Raw genomic sequence first — 18,720 nt, 5'->3', positions numbered from 1 at the left:
AGACACGGGACCTTGAGGGCATCTCGACTGGGCGGGGAACCACTCGCAGTGAACTTGCAGCAAAAAGTGGGAAGGAGTTCGCTTGCCGGTCGTAATCACCGGCACTGCAACAATGCAACCCCCGAGGCACCAGCTCTCTCCTTCCACCTCTCTCCCCTCTCCCCCCAGCATACTTTTCTCCAACCACCGTGCATCCACTGTCAACGACGACACGTCGACATCGTGCTGTCGCTTCGCTGTCTTCTTCGCTGTCGCGGCGAACGCGGAGCATTCATTCTCTTCCTTTCTGATAACGCCAGCGTGTATGCTATCCAAACGGACCGCACAATAAGCTTCCGGTTTATTAAAATCCACCCCCGTCCAACCACCACACGTTTCTACGCTCGCTCCACGTCACTGTCAATTGTGAACCGCTCGAGGTTCCGAGGTTTGACAACGCGTTCCGCCGATGTTGTTCACCGCAACGGAAAACGAGCGAAGCAGCCCGCGATGAATGCGAACGGTCGATATGTTTGCAGATTTCAGCAACAACAATGGATTTTAGTGTTGCGCGGTCGGTGGAAGGTGAACGGTGCCCTCTGAATGGGAATAATAGTGTACACAGGATGCTTCATTTAAGTATGACCCTTCGAATATCTTTATTAACCTTTGACATACGGAGGTGGGTCACTCAGGTCTCAGGACTCCCATATATATTTCTTTCGCGCAATTTGTAACTATTCAAATAATATTTAGAAAAAAAATTGAAAACCTTCGTGGAGGTTTGTAAGGTTTTCGTAGCTTACATTTCATAGTAACAAGAAATAATATATAAACTAAAGTAACAATAAAAAACACCCTGGAGACCCCTAGGAACCCTGCTGAGTAACGAGCGTCGATCTCCTTCGGATGCTAAGGGATTAATTGTGAAGACACGGAAAGATTTTTTTACGCGTCAGTTTGATCAATGGTATCAAGTGGTAAATAGTATTAACGATATCCTGCAGGCATTGTTTTCTTCTCTCGAAAGTTTGAAGGTCAGTGACGTCAAGGTCACCTAGCTACACGCAGTTTCCTATATTGCATGGCTAGGTCGTAAAGAAATACATTCAGATGTGTACTATATAATAGGAATTCTCCATAAAATTCCAGTCTCTGTGAATCTATAGAAATGTAAGCTTGCATAAATATCCCTATTGTAGAAGTAAATGAGTATATAGAAAGAATAAAGGGGGTGAGGTTTAAAGGATATGCAACAAATACTACAATTATAGTACACAATAACGTCACTGTACGGTATACGAAGAACTCCATTCTCCGATAAGCGTATTGCGTATACCGTGCCTAACAATATCTCGGCAAGCAGCTCGTTCCGCGGAGGAATAAATTCTATCGAACATTATATCGAGGCAGACAATGGCTCGCACAGCCGGGTGGCTCGGTTCCTCCAATTAACCGGCACAATGGAACCTCCGGCACGCAATAATCCCCGAAATTTCGGAATTAACATCACTCGACGCACCGTGTAAAATGGCCGCGTCAACCTTGGCACAGTTATCAAGAATCCGCCGCGCGGCGGAAAACGGATTCTCTTATCTTCGCACTCGTCGGTTGAGCAACCTCGCGACGGCTAAATCGTCCATTAACGCGCACTGAACCCTTCAAAATATCCTTCGACGGGGAAACAAAGAGGGAGAAAAAAAAAGGGAGAGAGAAAATCGGGGGGTGAGAGAGAAAGAGTGAAAAAAGAGGAGGGTGGCCCGCGATCCGACTACTGCCAAGATATTACGTAAGGGCGAATCCACGAGGGTCGGAACAGCGTACTACCTTTGTCGCCACTTAAAAGGGTCGTCCCACCCTCTCACCCTTTGCCACCCCCTCCCTCCTCTGTCCCTCGATTGCCACCCTGAGAACGGCGACTTCTGCGAAGTCGTGCGAGACGCAGGTGGCCCACTCGCGTTATCGTTCGTTCGCAGTTCGTCGAACACAGGGCCAACCCTTCTCTCGCATCGCCGTGGAATCCGCTTTAGGCGGAAACACGAAATCGCGCCCGAGGAAGCCAAACGTCGTTAATAACTCGCGGTACATTTAATGCCTCTCCGCTTTGAGTGACGTCGCGCGATCCCGGGACCGAGAGGGTGCCTTCTGATTGCTAATTACCGCTCGGCTCAGACCGAGATGGACTAGGATGTGCAGCGCTTCGACCAATGGTTTCGGTAATGCCTCGGGCCGTCGTTGGTTCAACGCGTTTTTCCGTAAAGGTGCCATTTTCCTGGGCCATTTGCCCAGGGTGCAAATCAGACGATTTTGAGGCCTTGGGCGCAGGCGCGGTGATTCTTTGTTATGTCTGTTGTAGGTTGCTGTTCCACAAGAACTTTCCTACAGTCTACCAGAATTTTTGTTCCACTACGATGGTTTCGACACTGTCCTGGGCCGTCGATGATTGAACGCGTTTTTATGTGGAAGCGCCATTTTGAAGCAAACAAAGCAAATACTTTGTTGTTCTATGAGAATTTTTAACGTTGTAAATAGACCAATGATTTTGACTTCTGAAAGAGCCAAGATGCAGTCGAATTTTAACCAGAGCATGAAAAAGAAGTTGAACGGAAATGAGGAACGTGGCAAAGTCGCAAGGATTCGTGAAAAATCCAATATGGAGTCGCTCGCAGGAAACCAAGCAATTCGAGGTTAAGTTTTCCCGCGGCTTTTAATCAAGAGGTGGCGGGGAAATGAAAAGGAGGCGTGGAGCGGGTAGGAAAGTCGAAAAGAGGGATATCGACCCCTCGCTGCCGGAAACGTCGTAAATCCTGTCGTTACATCATTAATGCGGCGAGGTTCGTTAATTAATTCGCCAGTGTTGTGGCGTGGCTCGTGCGGCGCGTGTAGTGGAACGGGGAAACGGCCGGTTAAAGAGGTCGAACGATTTGCTTTGCGCGGCGGCACCGCGTATATTTACACCGATACGATCTAATTACTCGAGTGACATGTCCAGAATCCCGTGGCGGGTTCACCAAAAATCATTCGACATGGCCTGCCACCTGCAACGCACGCTGCTGTAACGGTTTGCGTGAGGGGAAACCGTGTGCAACCAGCACGATTCAATTTTCAATACGCCCCGCCCGATAATTTCCTAGTATACGACGACACGCCGCTGAGATGCAAATCTGCGAAGATGTAAAAATTATATTGCATCACTGATGAAATCTATACAAATTTATATCGGTCACATGCATACTTGTGGAACAGTAAAAGTGATTCGTATAAAAATTGCAATTCAGAAAAAACAGCGATGGAGGAGATTAAGCTAAAGTTAAACTTTGAATGATTGACGGGTGCTATTATCAAAGAAAAAATAAAGTCAATACGCACATTGTTACTATTTAATATCTCATAATGTACAATTTTTAATTCAACGACTTCAGGTTCATGGACTCAATGTGAACGCGACTGTATACTCCATTCGCCAAACTTGACCGAAAGGTCACGATACTGTTTCTTCCGTTTTCTCAAGTGAGAATGGAAGAAAGTCGTCCAACGTGCGTTAGGCGCATATACGTTTGCGTATAGGAAGCTACGACGAATGGAAATTAAATTGCCAAATGCCGATTTCAGGTTGATCGACTCAATGTGAACGCGACTTTATACTCCATTCGCCAAACTTGACCGAAAGTTCACGATACTGTTTCTTCTTTCTTCTCAAGTGAGAATGGACGAATGGAATTAAAATCGCGAAATGCAACCGCGGCGTGCCGTGTTTAAGAAATCCCAGCTTACGGTTCAATCGGCGAAATGAAATCGGCCTGAATCCGCAGCCGGTTGCGATCGTTTAATTTGTTCGGTTCGATGCGACCGGGCCCGTGCTTCGAGAACTGAAATTAAAAATGCCTTTGTTTAGCGAGCGTGCCGAGATTCGAAGATACTCTCGTCAAACTGTTCTCTCGGCCTCGACCCAAATCGATTTAATAATGTTGTAATCTAATTAGGTACAGTTTATTCGGACGCGGTGTCGGGAAAGATGATAAGAACCGCAAAATGGAGCGGGAAAGTTTCTATCACTTTGTATTGGAATTGAATGGAAAATCTGCGGAAGAAAATTCGGGTAATTTAGTTACATAAACCGAAGCTGGAAAAATAAAAGTTATCATTCCACTTGAATCCTTCTGTATCTAATAAATTCTAATCAAATTTAATTCACTGGAATATAATGCAATCAGAATTAGTTTACGCAACCTGGTTAATGAATACTGTACTAAAACTTCTCAGTACTTTCCAACTAAACAGCTCAGAAGAGTAATTTTATTACACTGTAATACATGTCCAAAGTTGGTATGATAAGCAATTATGGTCGAGCTTGCGGTAGCACCATAAAACCATAAAATTATCGCAATATAAATCTCTTCGCGCATTACGTTGCGAGTATGTAAGAGTAAACGAATAAATAACTGAAGAAAAAAAATGGAAAGATTACTTGCAAAGCCCGCAATAGGTCTGGAAATGTTTACGAATCCGCGGGATTAGAGCGATATATTTTATCTCGACTGTTGTACACGGCCAATTTGGGATCGGTAAGTATGACGAATGATCACGCGCAGCGAGGTGCTCGAGGCTACGAAATTACTGGGCTTTCATAAGGATCGTGTGCGAGCCAGTGATATTTTTAAAGCCAGGCCAGGGAAAAGAGCCTGCAGCAGCTGCGAGTGACGTATTACCGTTCCCTTCAACACAGACTTTCACGTTCTTGTCTTGGGAACTACAAAAGTTATACACAGCAGCTGTAAACATCGCAATCCCTTCGTTCATAATTATAAAAAAATATGTATCACTTATTTTTAAATTTAATTTCTAACTTTAACCCCTTAAAGTGACTAGCCCGTGACAGTCAAGGACTTGTGTAACACATACGGACATTCATATATTTTGTACGGAATTTTTACTTTTTTTTTTTGTATGTTATTTACCAATAATATCGATATTTAAGAGGTTAGTACAGTGAATTCCCGATATAAGTCACTGCGAGTCTCGCGTTTAAAGGTCACTGGGACTACCCACGCTACCACGGATAGTGACTTTTTCATTTCCAGCGTGGACTGTGTATTTCAAATGCAACGTTCGGCGAGAACCACAGATTTCGTCTAAGTGTCACTCGCCAGAACCGCGCAAGGGACTTATATCGGGAATTCACTGTAAACCATAGAAAAAAAGGAAAACCGCAAGTTTCCAGACAATTTCAAAATCGATACGCGTCGCCGTTGCTATCGTTAGGTTGTCCGCAGTTTTCGAACCGCGCGTCCCCATCAGCGCGCGTTCCAAAATGAATCAGCGACTTTACGTCGATACTAATGGAACCATCAAACTCCGGCTCTTTTGACTCATTAACTTTCATACACGCTCGCGGGGGTACAAGTCGTCGGGGGCCAGAAGGAGAGGGAACAGGAGAGAAAGAGACCGAGACGGATGGGGAAAGAGAGGAGAGGATAGACAACTCGACTCGTCGAGTCTCCCTGATGAAACAGAATCTCATCAAAATGGACGTGAATGCGTCGGGCATTGATTTCCACCGTCCCCAGACGTCCTCCGACTACCGACATTGAGCTTGTTACCAGGCTTTTCCAGGATCGACGCGTATCACGCGCGCATACGTGCATAATTAACGAGACGTGCCGCGCGGCTCGAACGATAAATTTTGACGTACGAATCCGCAGCGACACGGATCATGCTAACGACGCATCAGCTCCCCGGCATGGGAACTTTTCGGAACGCGGCCGCAACACGGACTGCCTAACACCGGGAATGCGGTGAACCACAACGCCATAGGCTTCGACGTTTCCCTCTTCGACGGGACCATGGGGAACCATGGTCACCGAACACCGTCCTCCCTGCATACGTTACACGACTCCATTGTAAACCGGACTCTTCGTCTTCGACGCGCTGCAGAAATTTAAGATAATGTGTTCGCGCTGAAGCAACAGCTACGAGGTTTCTGTTGCCTCTTCTTGTTGTGCGTGACTAAAAGCTTCCAACACAAAAATATTTGGGTCACACCGAAGCAACACGGTTCGTTCGGTTTCAAGGCAACATTTCGATAGCAACCTCGCATATGGGTTTGTTGTGCTCGATCCAACGTTGTAAACAAAACACCAGCGTGCGTCCTTCGCTGACTGTCTCAGAAATGTAACTTCAGCTTTGCCCCACTCAAGTGGCTACCGCGTACATTTGTTTACCTTCACTGACGTGACTCGTTGGACGAAGTACAGCGACTCACGGAAGTATTTGAACGCTTACCATGAAATACTTCATTTATTATAACAAGTATATTTTACAATACTTACAGAGATAATATTAACATTGTAAATTGGTATGACTCTCTAGATTGTACAGGTCAAGTTTCAAGTGAATCGAAATATGTATGCAATAGTTATGAATTATTTCTCACAAACATAAACTTTATGTGTAAGTGTTCAAATACTTTCGTGAGTCACTATACGTGTTACATTTTCGTCGAAATTGATTTAACAATATAGTAGGATTTTATAGATTGTTTTAGTATACAGGTGCTGCAAATATTCTTCAAAAAGACGATTTAAAATACACAACTGGAAGCACGTCAGATGCTTGATGGAAAAGGGATGTATATTATAGAATCTCTTATACAAAATGAAAATTGTCTGCATTAAGTGTAAAACATAGGAGGAACGCAAACATGTGTTGCTCTTCTTAATAATTCAAATCGGTTGAAACTAACACATTATTCAATTGTTTAAATGCTCTCACTGTTTCATATTCTACTCACTTTGGTCACAGATGCATAAAATCCACAGTCTATTGATAAAAATGGATTCCTTTCAATGTAAACAGAATATTTACCAAGCTTAATTTGGCTGAAAATTGTGAGACATTTCAGAAACATTAACGAGCACGTAATTTTCCTATGCAACGACGCATTCTTCCAGCGCGGTTGGGATTCTATTATGTATAGTATAATAGATTTAAACACGAACGTGGAGGTTGAGCCTCCACTGTAATATTCGAGTTATCCTAGAAGGCAACGGAGGCTCTCTCGCACAGATTAAACCGTGCAAAGCCGATTCCGATGAGAGGCAACTTCCTGCCGGCGAGTCGACAGCCTGTTTTCGCAAGGGGTGACTCGCGTGTGACGCAGGGATGCTCGATCCTGCGAGTTTTATGGCTGGGGATGGATGATGGTTCGGATAAAAGGGTACTAACGTTTACGGGATAATAATTGGAGTACGTAAATTACGGCCGAACGACGGATTGATGGAGATGACAACGATAAGATGGTGGCCTAATGAATTCTCTGGATGAAGGTATAATTGTGTGTCACGGGGACGATACCGTCGCTTAGGGGTGGCAAGTGTTGTCCTCGAGCCGATGCACGGAATATCCGGCAAGGCCTTGCACTATTATTAACGAGGATTATTTTATTACTAATTAAGAAGCGTTCATCGATGAAAGATAAAACTGTGTTCTGTATCGAATCAGTTTTGTGGTTCACCTAACCAGAATTGAATAAAAATGAAGATTGCATGTAAATCGTACGGTGTTCGGAAACTACACCAAAGAATTAACAGGAAAAACATAGCGAGCGCGTGATAAATTACGGTACAGAGCAGCACAAAACGATGGCTGCGGACATTAACTAACCAAGTTGGCCGAGTTCCAAGGCACAGCGTAGGAAATTTATTTAAAAAAGCCACGTCGTCTGAAGCGATTAACCTTCAACGTGATTAAAATTGATTATTTTATTAGATATCTTTTTGTATAATTTTGCACAAAAAGATATTAATAACTTCTTCAGTTAGAAATATCGAACACAACGTTTACGGTTATTAGTAATTTCCTTTAACGCGAGACTACGGTGGGCAAAATCCCGTTTCGAGGAATTTCCGTTGGAGCTTTCAATTGTCGATTCTTAAAGGGATTTAAGGCATTGTTAAACGAGGCGAGGCATTCATTTCCCCGGACTAATTTGCCGGCGCGAATGTCCCAGATCGCGCCCATTCTTCTTCCGTAAGCGTAACAAAGCCACTGGAAGACACTGACACGAGGATTCAGAGACCGATTGGTCCCGATCTCTTCAGCCCCGTGTCCCTGCGGGCATGTTCTGCGGATTCGTGAGACCGTGCCAAGGATAATCGCGTCCTCGACGATAACGTCGTTATCGGCGACGCAATTTGAGCCCGCGGTAACGATTAAGCGGCACAATCAACCGAGCATCGTCGACGGCCGCTGTTGGTCAGGGGTCCCGTCCCTAAAACGCCCTATCCCTATACATTGACAACTACAGCGCCTTCCAAAAGTACCCTAAATTCCCTATTATCGAAGAATCATCGATACTGTTAACATTTCCTAAAACAAAAACGTACAATAAGAAACCCATCTAATACCTAGATTGCAGATTTTATGACAAAAACTATTAGAAGAAACACCAAACGTTAAAAATAGTAAAAGAATTTCAGACTACAGTATCTACTCGATAATTGTCCAAAGCATGGGTCTGGCCAGGGACAACTATCGGCTAGGAGATACTATTCTTTGATCCACTGCCTCGGTGAACCCCGTGGTAGTGGAGATAGTTCTGGGACAATTATAGCCTAAGTATTTGGGACATTTATCGAGTAGAGACTGTATTTTTTGTCCCACGAATTTATTAAAAGTGTATCAACGTATTCTACTTCTTTCGTAGATTGAATCACACATTTCAGAAGGAAGATGACAAATATATTTCATTTATATAATAAGTTACGAAGGGGTCTAGGACATATTTGATCGTGCCCAATTAATTAAAAGCAGTGGCATTCAAAGGGATTTTCACGCGATCTTCGTTCCAACGGAGAAATGCTAGGAAGTTTGACGTTGATAGCGCTCGATCGAGAGAATATTCCTGTCCAAGACTGTGCATGAACCGAGACCGGGGCATCGGTCGTACCTACGGACACTTAATTAATTCACTTTACGCCGGACTCCCCGTTTGTAATGCGGGATAGGGGCGCCTAAGAACCCCGAGGCAGTAATTGATTCAAATGCTTCAAGGGTATTACTGGCCGCCGAAGACAGTGTGCGTGTGCCCAATATCGTTTGGGTTTCTGTTCGGACGGGCCAGACCGAGGGTATGAAATACTAGTCAAATGTTCCGGCAAATTTTAACGTCTGCTGGCACCGCTTATGTTAGTCCGAAGATGGTCGTCCTCTATCAAAATCAAATTAACAACGTACAAAGAATGCATGCAACATTTTCCTTACTGTGCTCTATTTTCAAGACAGATTCCAACACTTTATATAATCGACTAAAATTATCTTTGTATACTGCATTGCAATCTCTCTACTTGCAACATCATTCTTGAAGTTTCCTGTACATGGGGAAAATAATTGTCGAAAATAATCCAGGATTTTTTTTATACCGCGAGTCTAACAGATTGTCCAGAGTAATATTTGAAGTAATATATCTTTATATTGAAGAAATATTTTTCTTGTTGTTAGTAACTGCACTTTAGGTAGCTGTATTGAAATTATGGTAGATCTGAGATAAAATAAAATGTAATTGAAATTATTGCCAAATCACAGCCATCCCTTGGTTCACAGATTGACTCGAAATGTGCAAAATCAATTTCCCCAATGAATGAGAAAAAATGCTAGTCCACAAGAGTTCGACATAGCTGACATGCCAAAATGGTAGGAACTATGCCTACTCTAATATTTGTTGCATTGTTATGCAATCATGTCCCATTTACTCGCCAACCACAATGGCCGATGTCACGCTCCGGATCGTTACCGGGGGCGTTCGCATCACCAGATGAAAAAGATTTGGTAACTGGATGCGTCGGTCATTAACACCCTCGAGTAATTCGGCCGTATCGGTCGGTGTAATTGCATACGTCCCTGGGCCACGGGTATCAGTTATCGATACGATCGTCTATTAGAAACTTGGTCCAATATCAATGAGTCAGATGTGAGACCGTACGTAGTAACCGTTCCGAAGGGGACGCTATCGAGATAGGGACCTTCGCATCAAAAGGGTCGTTACAAAGGGTCCGGATCGCAACGCGCCACGCATAATACCGCGTGATGTATGAATTTAATTAAGTAATTATACAGAACCGCATTTTACATTAATCACGGCGTCCGCCTTCTCTCTCTCTCTCTCTCTCTCTCTCTCTCTCTCTCTCTCTCTCTTTTCCTCTCTTTGGTTGTCCCCTGTTCCGACGACTTTCCTCGATTTCATTGTACTACAACATTTCCAGAGAGAGAGAGAGAGAGGAGAGAAGAAGAGAGCGAAACCGTTCGCAAAAGTTCCGTGCTTCAGACAACCCAGCCCCTCAGAGACGATCGTTTTAACAACGACTCTTTTCATCCCGGAATCCCTTTGTACTGTAGCTCTGGGCGAAACTGGTTTCGCAGTTTCTCCACTGCCCAGCTACACGCTGGACTCTTGAATTTGTTAATTATCTAGCTGGATATTAAACCATTTTTTTTTTGCTCTTTCACTAACCTCTTTGCTTCCTGCGATAATTCTACCTTTCTGCTCCACCATTCTATATCGAATATTAAATTGTTCGTGCTAATTGCATGTTAGAGCCAAATTTCATGCTATGTTACAGCATTCTGAATTTCACACGTGCATGTCGTAATTGCTCTCAGAGATGAATTGCATTTTTAAAATAAATTTACCGTTTATTCGTTCGCCAAAACAGTCATAAATCTTTCAATACTCAAAATATTTGTCTATTAATCACCTTGTTCCATTTTTCAGGCAACCGATGAATGAATCGATATTCGCAAAAAGATTTCTGTTTCCTTTCTAATGTTTGAATGTTTTTAACACATTCGACAAATGATATTGAGACGCTTCCTGTCTGATTTTATACTTGAGTAACCGTGAGCGATTCATTCTAACTCAATACTTAAATTCTTGTTCCCAAAGTTACATTGTTTAATCTAGAATAAGAGGTAAATTTGCCTGATCAAATGTTAATGGCGAATGGCTATAGCAGCCGTTAATGGCTGCTTATTTTATTTAACCGCGTGCTACAAGTTGTTGCGAACTGCACAAAATCCTCGTGCTACTTTAAAATAATTAAATGGTAAAGCACAGCACGTCTCTTGAAGTCACAGACACTCTAAACTCTTCAAGAAGTTGTATATATCGCTTATTCGACGAGGCAACAAATGGGAAAAATGAATGTAGCTTCCTCTCGATGCCCGGTCTTTAACAATTTAGATATTCCTTGGATATTCAGAGACGCTTATTTTATTCAGTATAAGAGCCAACAGGGTTCCAGAAAAACCCCAGGAAAAGACGATAAAATGTTAACGTACGTCCCGAATTGTTCTGCTGGTAGGTTCGTGGATTTTGCAATGCTCGCGCGAGAAGAATAACGAAAGATTTCGATTTCGTCAGGTTGCGTAAGTTTCGCCCTCACCTGTCGGAACTGCGAAGATTGCTTGGCGACAGAACAAGTCGCTCCAGCGTCTCGGATCTTTGTTTGTAGTTTGGCGACGCGACGGTTCCGGGGGAAAACAGTGAAAAGGGTGATTCGAAGGGAAAGACCGTCCTACGGCCGGGAGAACTAATTTCATAGTTTTAAGGGCCACTGGAATTGAGCCGGTTCGGGTCATCGCTAATTGGGTGCTGTACTGGCTAGATTGCGGTCACCTTGTTAGAGAGCTCGTCGACTTCACGGTGGAAATGTATCTTCCCGACTGGAGAATGAACCTTTCTCCATTCTCCTACACACGCGTATCGTTACCGGCTAACCCATTATCAGACTAAACACTAATTTGCCGACACGAATTTCTGAATTTCCCGCGAGGCCCACGAAATAATCGTAATTAGATATCTGCGTGCGAACCCTCGCCTGCTGCTCATATGATATTTGCATTCGTACTTCTCGATTCTCTTTATTTTAATAATCTGCCCTTTAACACTTTGACCCTGTAGACTTCAGTTTCGAATTAAAAATTCTGTGTTTTAACACTAGGTTTACGGGACCCGTCAAAATGGCGAGTTCTAATATTTTTAATTTACGATTATTGAAATTGTGAAGATCCGTCTACGTGGAATTACTCAACAAACTTATTTCCTTAGGTATATATTATTTAAAAAATGGCTGAAAACTTGGATAGACACATTCCTCTTATTTTTCTAAAGTAATGTAAAATACTCACTTTTAATGCTCCGTAAACCTAGTGTTAATGTGGTCTCGACTAATATGTCATCTTGAGTACTTCATAATTTCCAAGAAACTTTGATTTGAATATTATTTGTAAATCTCGCCAAGGTACTGGATTCCGATATTTAAGTTGATAGTTGTTCGAAAATCTTTATTTTAAATTGCTGAAGTTTCCAGTTACCAGGCGTATCGAGCTGGTTGCGAGATATCTCCGACTTTAGTTTCAAATTTATTTGAAGTCCAACGTTCGTTTAAACTCCGGCACCGTTCGATTGGCGTTCTCATTTCCGGTACGTGTTCACGCGTTCCACGGACATTTCTCTTCCCCCGTAATTTAAGAACCGTTTGACGGCCGATAGCAAATTGGCGCGAATAGAAAAACATTTCGAGTTGATTGCTAAAAATATCCAGAGACCGCGTGAAGGGCTCGATTGAAGACAGAGAGAGAGAGCGAGAAAGAGAGAGGGAGAGAGAGAGAGCAAACGTGAAAGGGGATATAACCGAGGGACTTCTGAAAACGGTGATCACGTTTTTTTAATTAAACCGAAAGTCAGACATCCCCGTGGAGCAGACTCGCTCGCCGACAATCGAGACCGCCGGTTTAATCACGACGTAATAATGACGGCAGATAAATTAAACTGGACCGTAATGCTGTCCGTTCGAACCGCCCCTCGAAGAAAGATCACGTGCCGGAAACAAAAGGCCGACAAAACGATTCAGTAAACTTCGGGAACAACGGTGTTCCACGGCCGACGAGATTAGGTTCGGCAAAACCTCGATATCAGCTCCCGTGATTCCATTAATTATTCCTGGATTTTGCCCTTTGAAACTTTGCGTTCTGATAAAATGCAATTTCTCTCGTATTTTAGTTGCACGGTCAAGCGGATGATATGTTTCACAGAATCACATTCGTAGGAAGAATGGACCCAGCCGATAAAGTTTTATTTATACAAAAATAAAATTGATATGGTATTTCGAAAATATTATTTTAGCAGCAAAACGTCGATTTATTTTAAAAGACACTGAGGTATATTGACTTTCATTCAACCATTTTATACTAGATTTTTATTATAATTTTTTTACGAGCAAGTCGATGGTATGAATTTATTTTTCTTGATTTTTATTCGAGGATTTATACCAGGTTTGACTATTATTATTTGCCGTCAACAGGATGGTATTAAATTATTTTTATGGACACTGAAGTATATTGATTTTTATTCAACCATTTTATACTAGCTTTTTATTAAAATTATTTTCCCAACAAGTCGATGATATGAATCTTTTTCTATTGATTTTTAAATTATTTTTAAGGACACTGAAATATATCGATTTTTATTCAAGCATTTGATACATTTATACAAATGTGATCAAGAAACTTGTAGTTCGTTGAGAGGATATGTTGATTACAATAGTGCTTTGATGAACAACTAGGGTTGTTTAATGTTACGGTCAAGAACTTGACATTTCATATGCAGCAACCTAATACATACGTTTCCTCGGATTTCACAAACCTGCAAAAGCAATGTGAATGTATAGAAATCCAAAATCTATCAGTCTAGATTTTCGCGAATAAAATGTTTCGTTGCCCGTTGCGAACGACGGCTTGCGAATCGCCTCGCGACTGCAGCGTATTTCACGCCGCGCCGATAGGATCGAACGGGGAAGAAAATAGGCGCGCTCGGAGAGTAATGGCTAATGCAGTCAAAACTATCAACGTAGATATCGACAGGGGAGAGGAGGCTATTATTCTTAGCCGAGTTTCACGCGATAGTTTCACCATAGAGACCCGCGACTGTCGGGCTAGATAAACACTTATCGGGTCTGAATTGACGACGAATTGACGGCGCGGCGTGGCTCCCGATCGCAGGGGCGCGCCTCGTAAATCCGTATTATCGGCTCCGTAACCCGGCCGTTATAATTTTCACCCGGGATGCAAACAGTTATCGCGGCCGAAGGTAAACGCGGTTTATGCATTCCTCGGCAAACATCCAGGAGCGATGGGGCGCCGTTGATCTTGCGAAATCATTCCGCGATGGAGATTACGGAATTACTTTCACGAAGTAGCCTGCTCTGGAACTGTAAATATTGTCGTTTTCAAATTGTGTTTCCTTCACCTTCGAACGGCACACAATTGTTACAAATATACAGAATATGCAGGGTGTCCGAACACAGGTGGGAGAAAATTTAAGGGGTGGTTCTCCAAGACGATATAAAACGAAAATGAAGAACAAAAAAATTGCGATTTCGGCTTCAGATTTTAGTTATTATTAATTAAAAATCCGCCTAAAATGCGGCAACCCGGCCAACAGAGGTGTGCGTTGCTTACGTCGTAAAGGCGCGCGACGGTCACGTATCAAAGAGGGTCCTCGCATTTATGCTTTGACGTCACACACTTTAGCCAATAATTCGGCTAGAACCGAAAATGCGTGTCGAATGACCTAATCGAACGGTTCACACGCTGAATTCTTGCGAGGCATGCGGAGTATGTCACTTGATAAGTTACCGTCGTGTGCCTCTATGACGTACGCAACGTACACCTCTGTCGGCCGGGTTGCCGCATTGTAGGCGAATTTTTAATTGCTAATAACTCAAAAATAAAGCCGAAATCACAATTTTTTACTCTTCATTTTCGTCTTATATTCTCATAGAGAACCCCTCAAATTTTCTCTCACCTGTAGTCGAACACCCTGTACAGCGAGTAGGAGGGATTATAAAAACAAGACAGTAAAAATTTTGGTAGAGTTAGGAGGTATTGCTATGCAATTTTCAGCTTATTAAGTTACTCGAAAAAAGAAGAAAATTTCTATATGGCTCCCATGTCTTGCAACAGATGGAGACGATTTTTATTTTACTTTTATTTTATTTATTTTTATTTTTATTTGAATTCTTATTTTTAATATGTTTTTAGGAGGTGTAGATGTTTCAAGCTGGTCTTAAAACAGCATAAGGTAATACAATTTCTACGCGTTCATATTCTGTAACTGACCTATAAAGCGTTCGTTTACGATTCCCGTCGTAAAAATAACTATCGCTTTTATACGAGCAAACATCGCCGGAAGCAATAATTAAAATCCCGAGTCAATAAAATCGAAGTGAAATATCAATAAAACAAATATTGGCCGATGCAATGAATTCTAGACGCTTCCGAGTAAAACCGGAAACGAGAAAGCAAACGAAAAGCCAATTAATTGTTACATACTATCAGATCAATTTCGAATGTCTGTAGGATTGTCTGTATCGAGTGCGGAATAATATTCGTCCGATGTTGCCTGCGATCTTCCATTATTCCTCGGATATCATTCAACTCTCGCCCGTGCGCGATTCCCAGGGTAAATTACATCAACAACAAACAACTCGGTATCATGTCGTAGTTCTCAAGAACCCGGGAGCGGGTGGAAGAGACAAATGTGTCTCATAGACCAATCCTCGTGCACACGGATACACTAACAACTGTAAATAGGTGGGAGTCAAACAAGAGGAACGCGGGTATTTAGGCACGACTATAGCGTTTACACACTGCCACTGTCGATGTACAGGGTGGAGTCCTCGAACGAGAACATCCCAATAGTCATTTACCGTCGTATGAATAAGTACTTTTACACACAGTTATTGTACTTTCATAGTACATGAATTTACGGAAGATCTTGTTTTCAAAAATAAAATTATATGAATGAAACTTCGCCATTTTTTATGGGTCGATGGAGATGTTTTTATTTTAGTTTCGGTAGATTGCATTGTGAGCACAGCCTCTTATTTTCTTCCTTAATGTGTTCAATAGGTTGAAAATAATATAACAGTACATTACCTTACAGTCTTGATCTAACCCACATCCTCAGTTCCGTGCTGTGTCATAGATCGTGTAGGACTACTACTTTCTTGTGTAGAAGGGGACAGCGCATGTAAACACGAACTACGCAGCATGTTTCTCGCCCCCTCGTGGTTATACCCCCCCCCCCAGTGGAGGCGATAAGCGAAATGACTAAAATCGTATAGCTCCGTTCGACTTGGATCAAGACATTACTGTACTCGTAAATTCTTCTAATGTTCTCGTTCCGTTAAATTGCATCCTTTTGTCATAAATGCATAGAATCTGCTATTTTATAATAAAGTTTCTGAGTAAAACAGTTATGAAGAACCGTTATCCTGAATAATTGTCATGAAGAATCTTTAACTATTACCTGTTGCGGTATCCATTTCAGTTTCCACAATTCAGATTGAAATGTCACAGTCGTACAAATCTGTTTGAGAACGAGCGAAAATTTGTATCGACCAAAACCGTGTTAGTGAAAAAAGAATTGACGAGCCTAGAATCCCATAAAAGCTGACCCTGGTAGAAAACTTCTCTATAAAATTGCGTTGGTTCGCGCGGAAGAGATATTTTGCGCGGCCATAAATATCCGAGAGATTCGGATGTTTCGGTTTAGGTACTCCACCCTGTACATGGTTCCATCCACCGCCACTGACTCGGCAAACCCCCGTGAGTAATGCGTCGTAGATAACGAACTGGAATCCCGTCAGAATCCGCGTTTACGGTTTCAATATACCGAACAGTCCGCGGCCGTTGATCGTCGGGCGCACGACGTGACGCACGCTCCGAGCCAGCCAGAAAATGTTGCGTTTCTGCACGGTACTTCCGGCGCTGATTTGCACGGTGTGTTTGATACGCGATTGCACCGCGTGCACGCCGGATATTGGACAGCCACTGGACTTGAATCAGGTAATCCGTTATTGTTAATGCGACACTCGTACGAGCTGCACTGGGTGGGGACGGGATCGAATTCAATTTACACCGCCATTTGCAAGCATTAGGTCACTCGTGGGGCATCAAGCACGTATTTGACTCTTTCGAAGTACACGTATACCGTAACTATTTTTAGAAACTTCCTAGACCCTCAAAAGTGTTTGTTTCATCTTTAAAAAATGGACGATTAACACGATTGTATCGATGACTATGCCGGGAGCTGTTTGACAATTTTTTAGGTATAGTTTTCGAGGTACTCGATCTAGGGTTTCAGTTAAAGGTCATTTGAAATGGAAAGTGCATCTTCAAGCGTGTAACCTTCAGTTGATTCATCAAGGGCTAACCTGTGTCAGAAGACTGAAAAAAGTGATTTTTGAGAATTTTTTCTCAAAAACTGTGAGTTTATTCAAAAAATGCTTCTGTTTTTAAGAATGTATATTTTAGGCAGTGCCTCGTAATTTTTTCGTTTAAAAGTGCTTAACAGTACAAAGTTATGGCTGACCTTTCCGAGGTCTTGGAAAAAATCCTGTCTATACACAATCTCTTACGAGGAATTACTATGTCAGTACCTCTTTGGATCAATGTCTAGAAATATACGAAATTTCCATTCAGCATCAAGTCCTTCAATTACGTGCACGCGAGAATGATGTTTGCGTGATCATGTGGAAGACTCATTCATTCGGATCACGATAGCCCGAAACGTATAATGCCATCGGTTACACAATATCAATGAGCCTGACGCAGCTACACAGACACGCGTAAATTCGGTGAAGTGTCGGTTAAACGGGTCGTGGGTTTGCACGCCTGCACCGAAACCTGTCAATATTGGATCGCTACAGTTGTACACATTAATTTTCAAACCTGCGTGCACACGCACGATCCTCATTCGAATTTATGTGCGCCAATTGTAAGGGGAGGACGTCCTAAAACTTACTCGTCGCTCGACGATCTTCATTTATGGTATGTGCAATGGGAAATTCCGGGAAACGCGCTATAATTTCATGACAATTAAAAATGTAACGAAAAAGACTTGATAAGAAGAATTGAGCCTCAATGCTACATATGAAACGATAATTAGTAAAATTGATATTGTTTTTCTCGAATATTTGGCACGTTAACCTAGAATCATGCTCTAGTGTTTATCATTTGACAGTCATTTTTTAGCTTCACATTCGATTATTTTAATAATGGAGCCTTCGTTCGACCGTTTCAGTTTTCAGGGAAATGGTACTTCGTGGCTGGTACGCCGATAAACGAAAGTTTGAGCAGATGTGGACAGTTTTCAGTGAGAAGCAAATCTATCAACACATTCAGTATAAAATACACGGCGCTTAGTCTTAGAAACAGTGTTCCTGTCACTTTTAACGTGGAAGGAACCGTCAGAGGGAACAAAATCATCGGCATTTGGCAGCTACAAGGGTCGAGGAAGAAGTTGGGTAAGTAAAATATTTAGTCAAATCTTACCCCAGAAATCATTTTAATATATATTCAACGATTCTCTTTCCTCCCTGCGAATTTTAACATTGAGTCACTGTACAGAAAGCTTGAAAAGACGCTTTAGTTTCATTATGAAATAAAATACAAAACAATGGTGTAGTGGTTTGAATTTGCTAAAATCTTATTTGAAATTTATCTATTTTTCCATCCCACAAATCATTTTTTAAATGTTTCATTTCTTTCTCCGTACATGAATTATTACGCGACTACCAGATTTTCAACAAATGAATACAGAATGCTTGTGTTCACAATTTCGACGTTGCTTCAACCACTCGGGTCATTAACAACATACACGGGGTGTTCGAGTGTAGGTGG

At 42.3% G+C, this 18,720-nt stretch overlaps 2 protein-coding genes across 2 annotated transcripts in view; one reads left to right on the top strand and one right to left on the bottom strand.

Moving 5' to 3' along the window:
• The window catches only part of Hwt (SH2 domain-containing adapter heavyweight), a 272,150-nt gene that overhangs the window by 83,404 nt on the left and 170,026 nt on the right, over positions 1-18,720 (bottom strand). The window lies entirely within an intron of this gene.
• Positions 1-18,720, top strand: part of LOC143355901 (uncharacterized) — a 279,512-nt gene that overhangs the window by 259,708 nt on the left and 1,084 nt on the right. The window contains exons 2-3 of the mRNA XM_076791083.1: positions 16,746-16,884; positions 18,122-18,344. Coding sequence (XP_076647198.1) covers positions 16,777-16,884; positions 18,122-18,344 — 331 coding nt within the window. The 5' untranslated portion in view covers positions 16,746-16,776. The remainder of the gene's footprint in view (positions 1-16,745; positions 16,885-18,121; positions 18,345-18,720) is intronic.

This window comes from Halictus rubicundus, chromosome 7, assembly GCF_050948215.1.
Source record: "Halictus rubicundus isolate RS-2024b chromosome 7, iyHalRubi1_principal, whole genome shotgun sequence".
NCBI lineage: Eukaryota > Metazoa > Arthropoda > Insecta > Hymenoptera > Halictidae > Halictus > Halictus rubicundus.
This window is presented reverse-complemented; position numbering and strand designations above follow the sequence as displayed.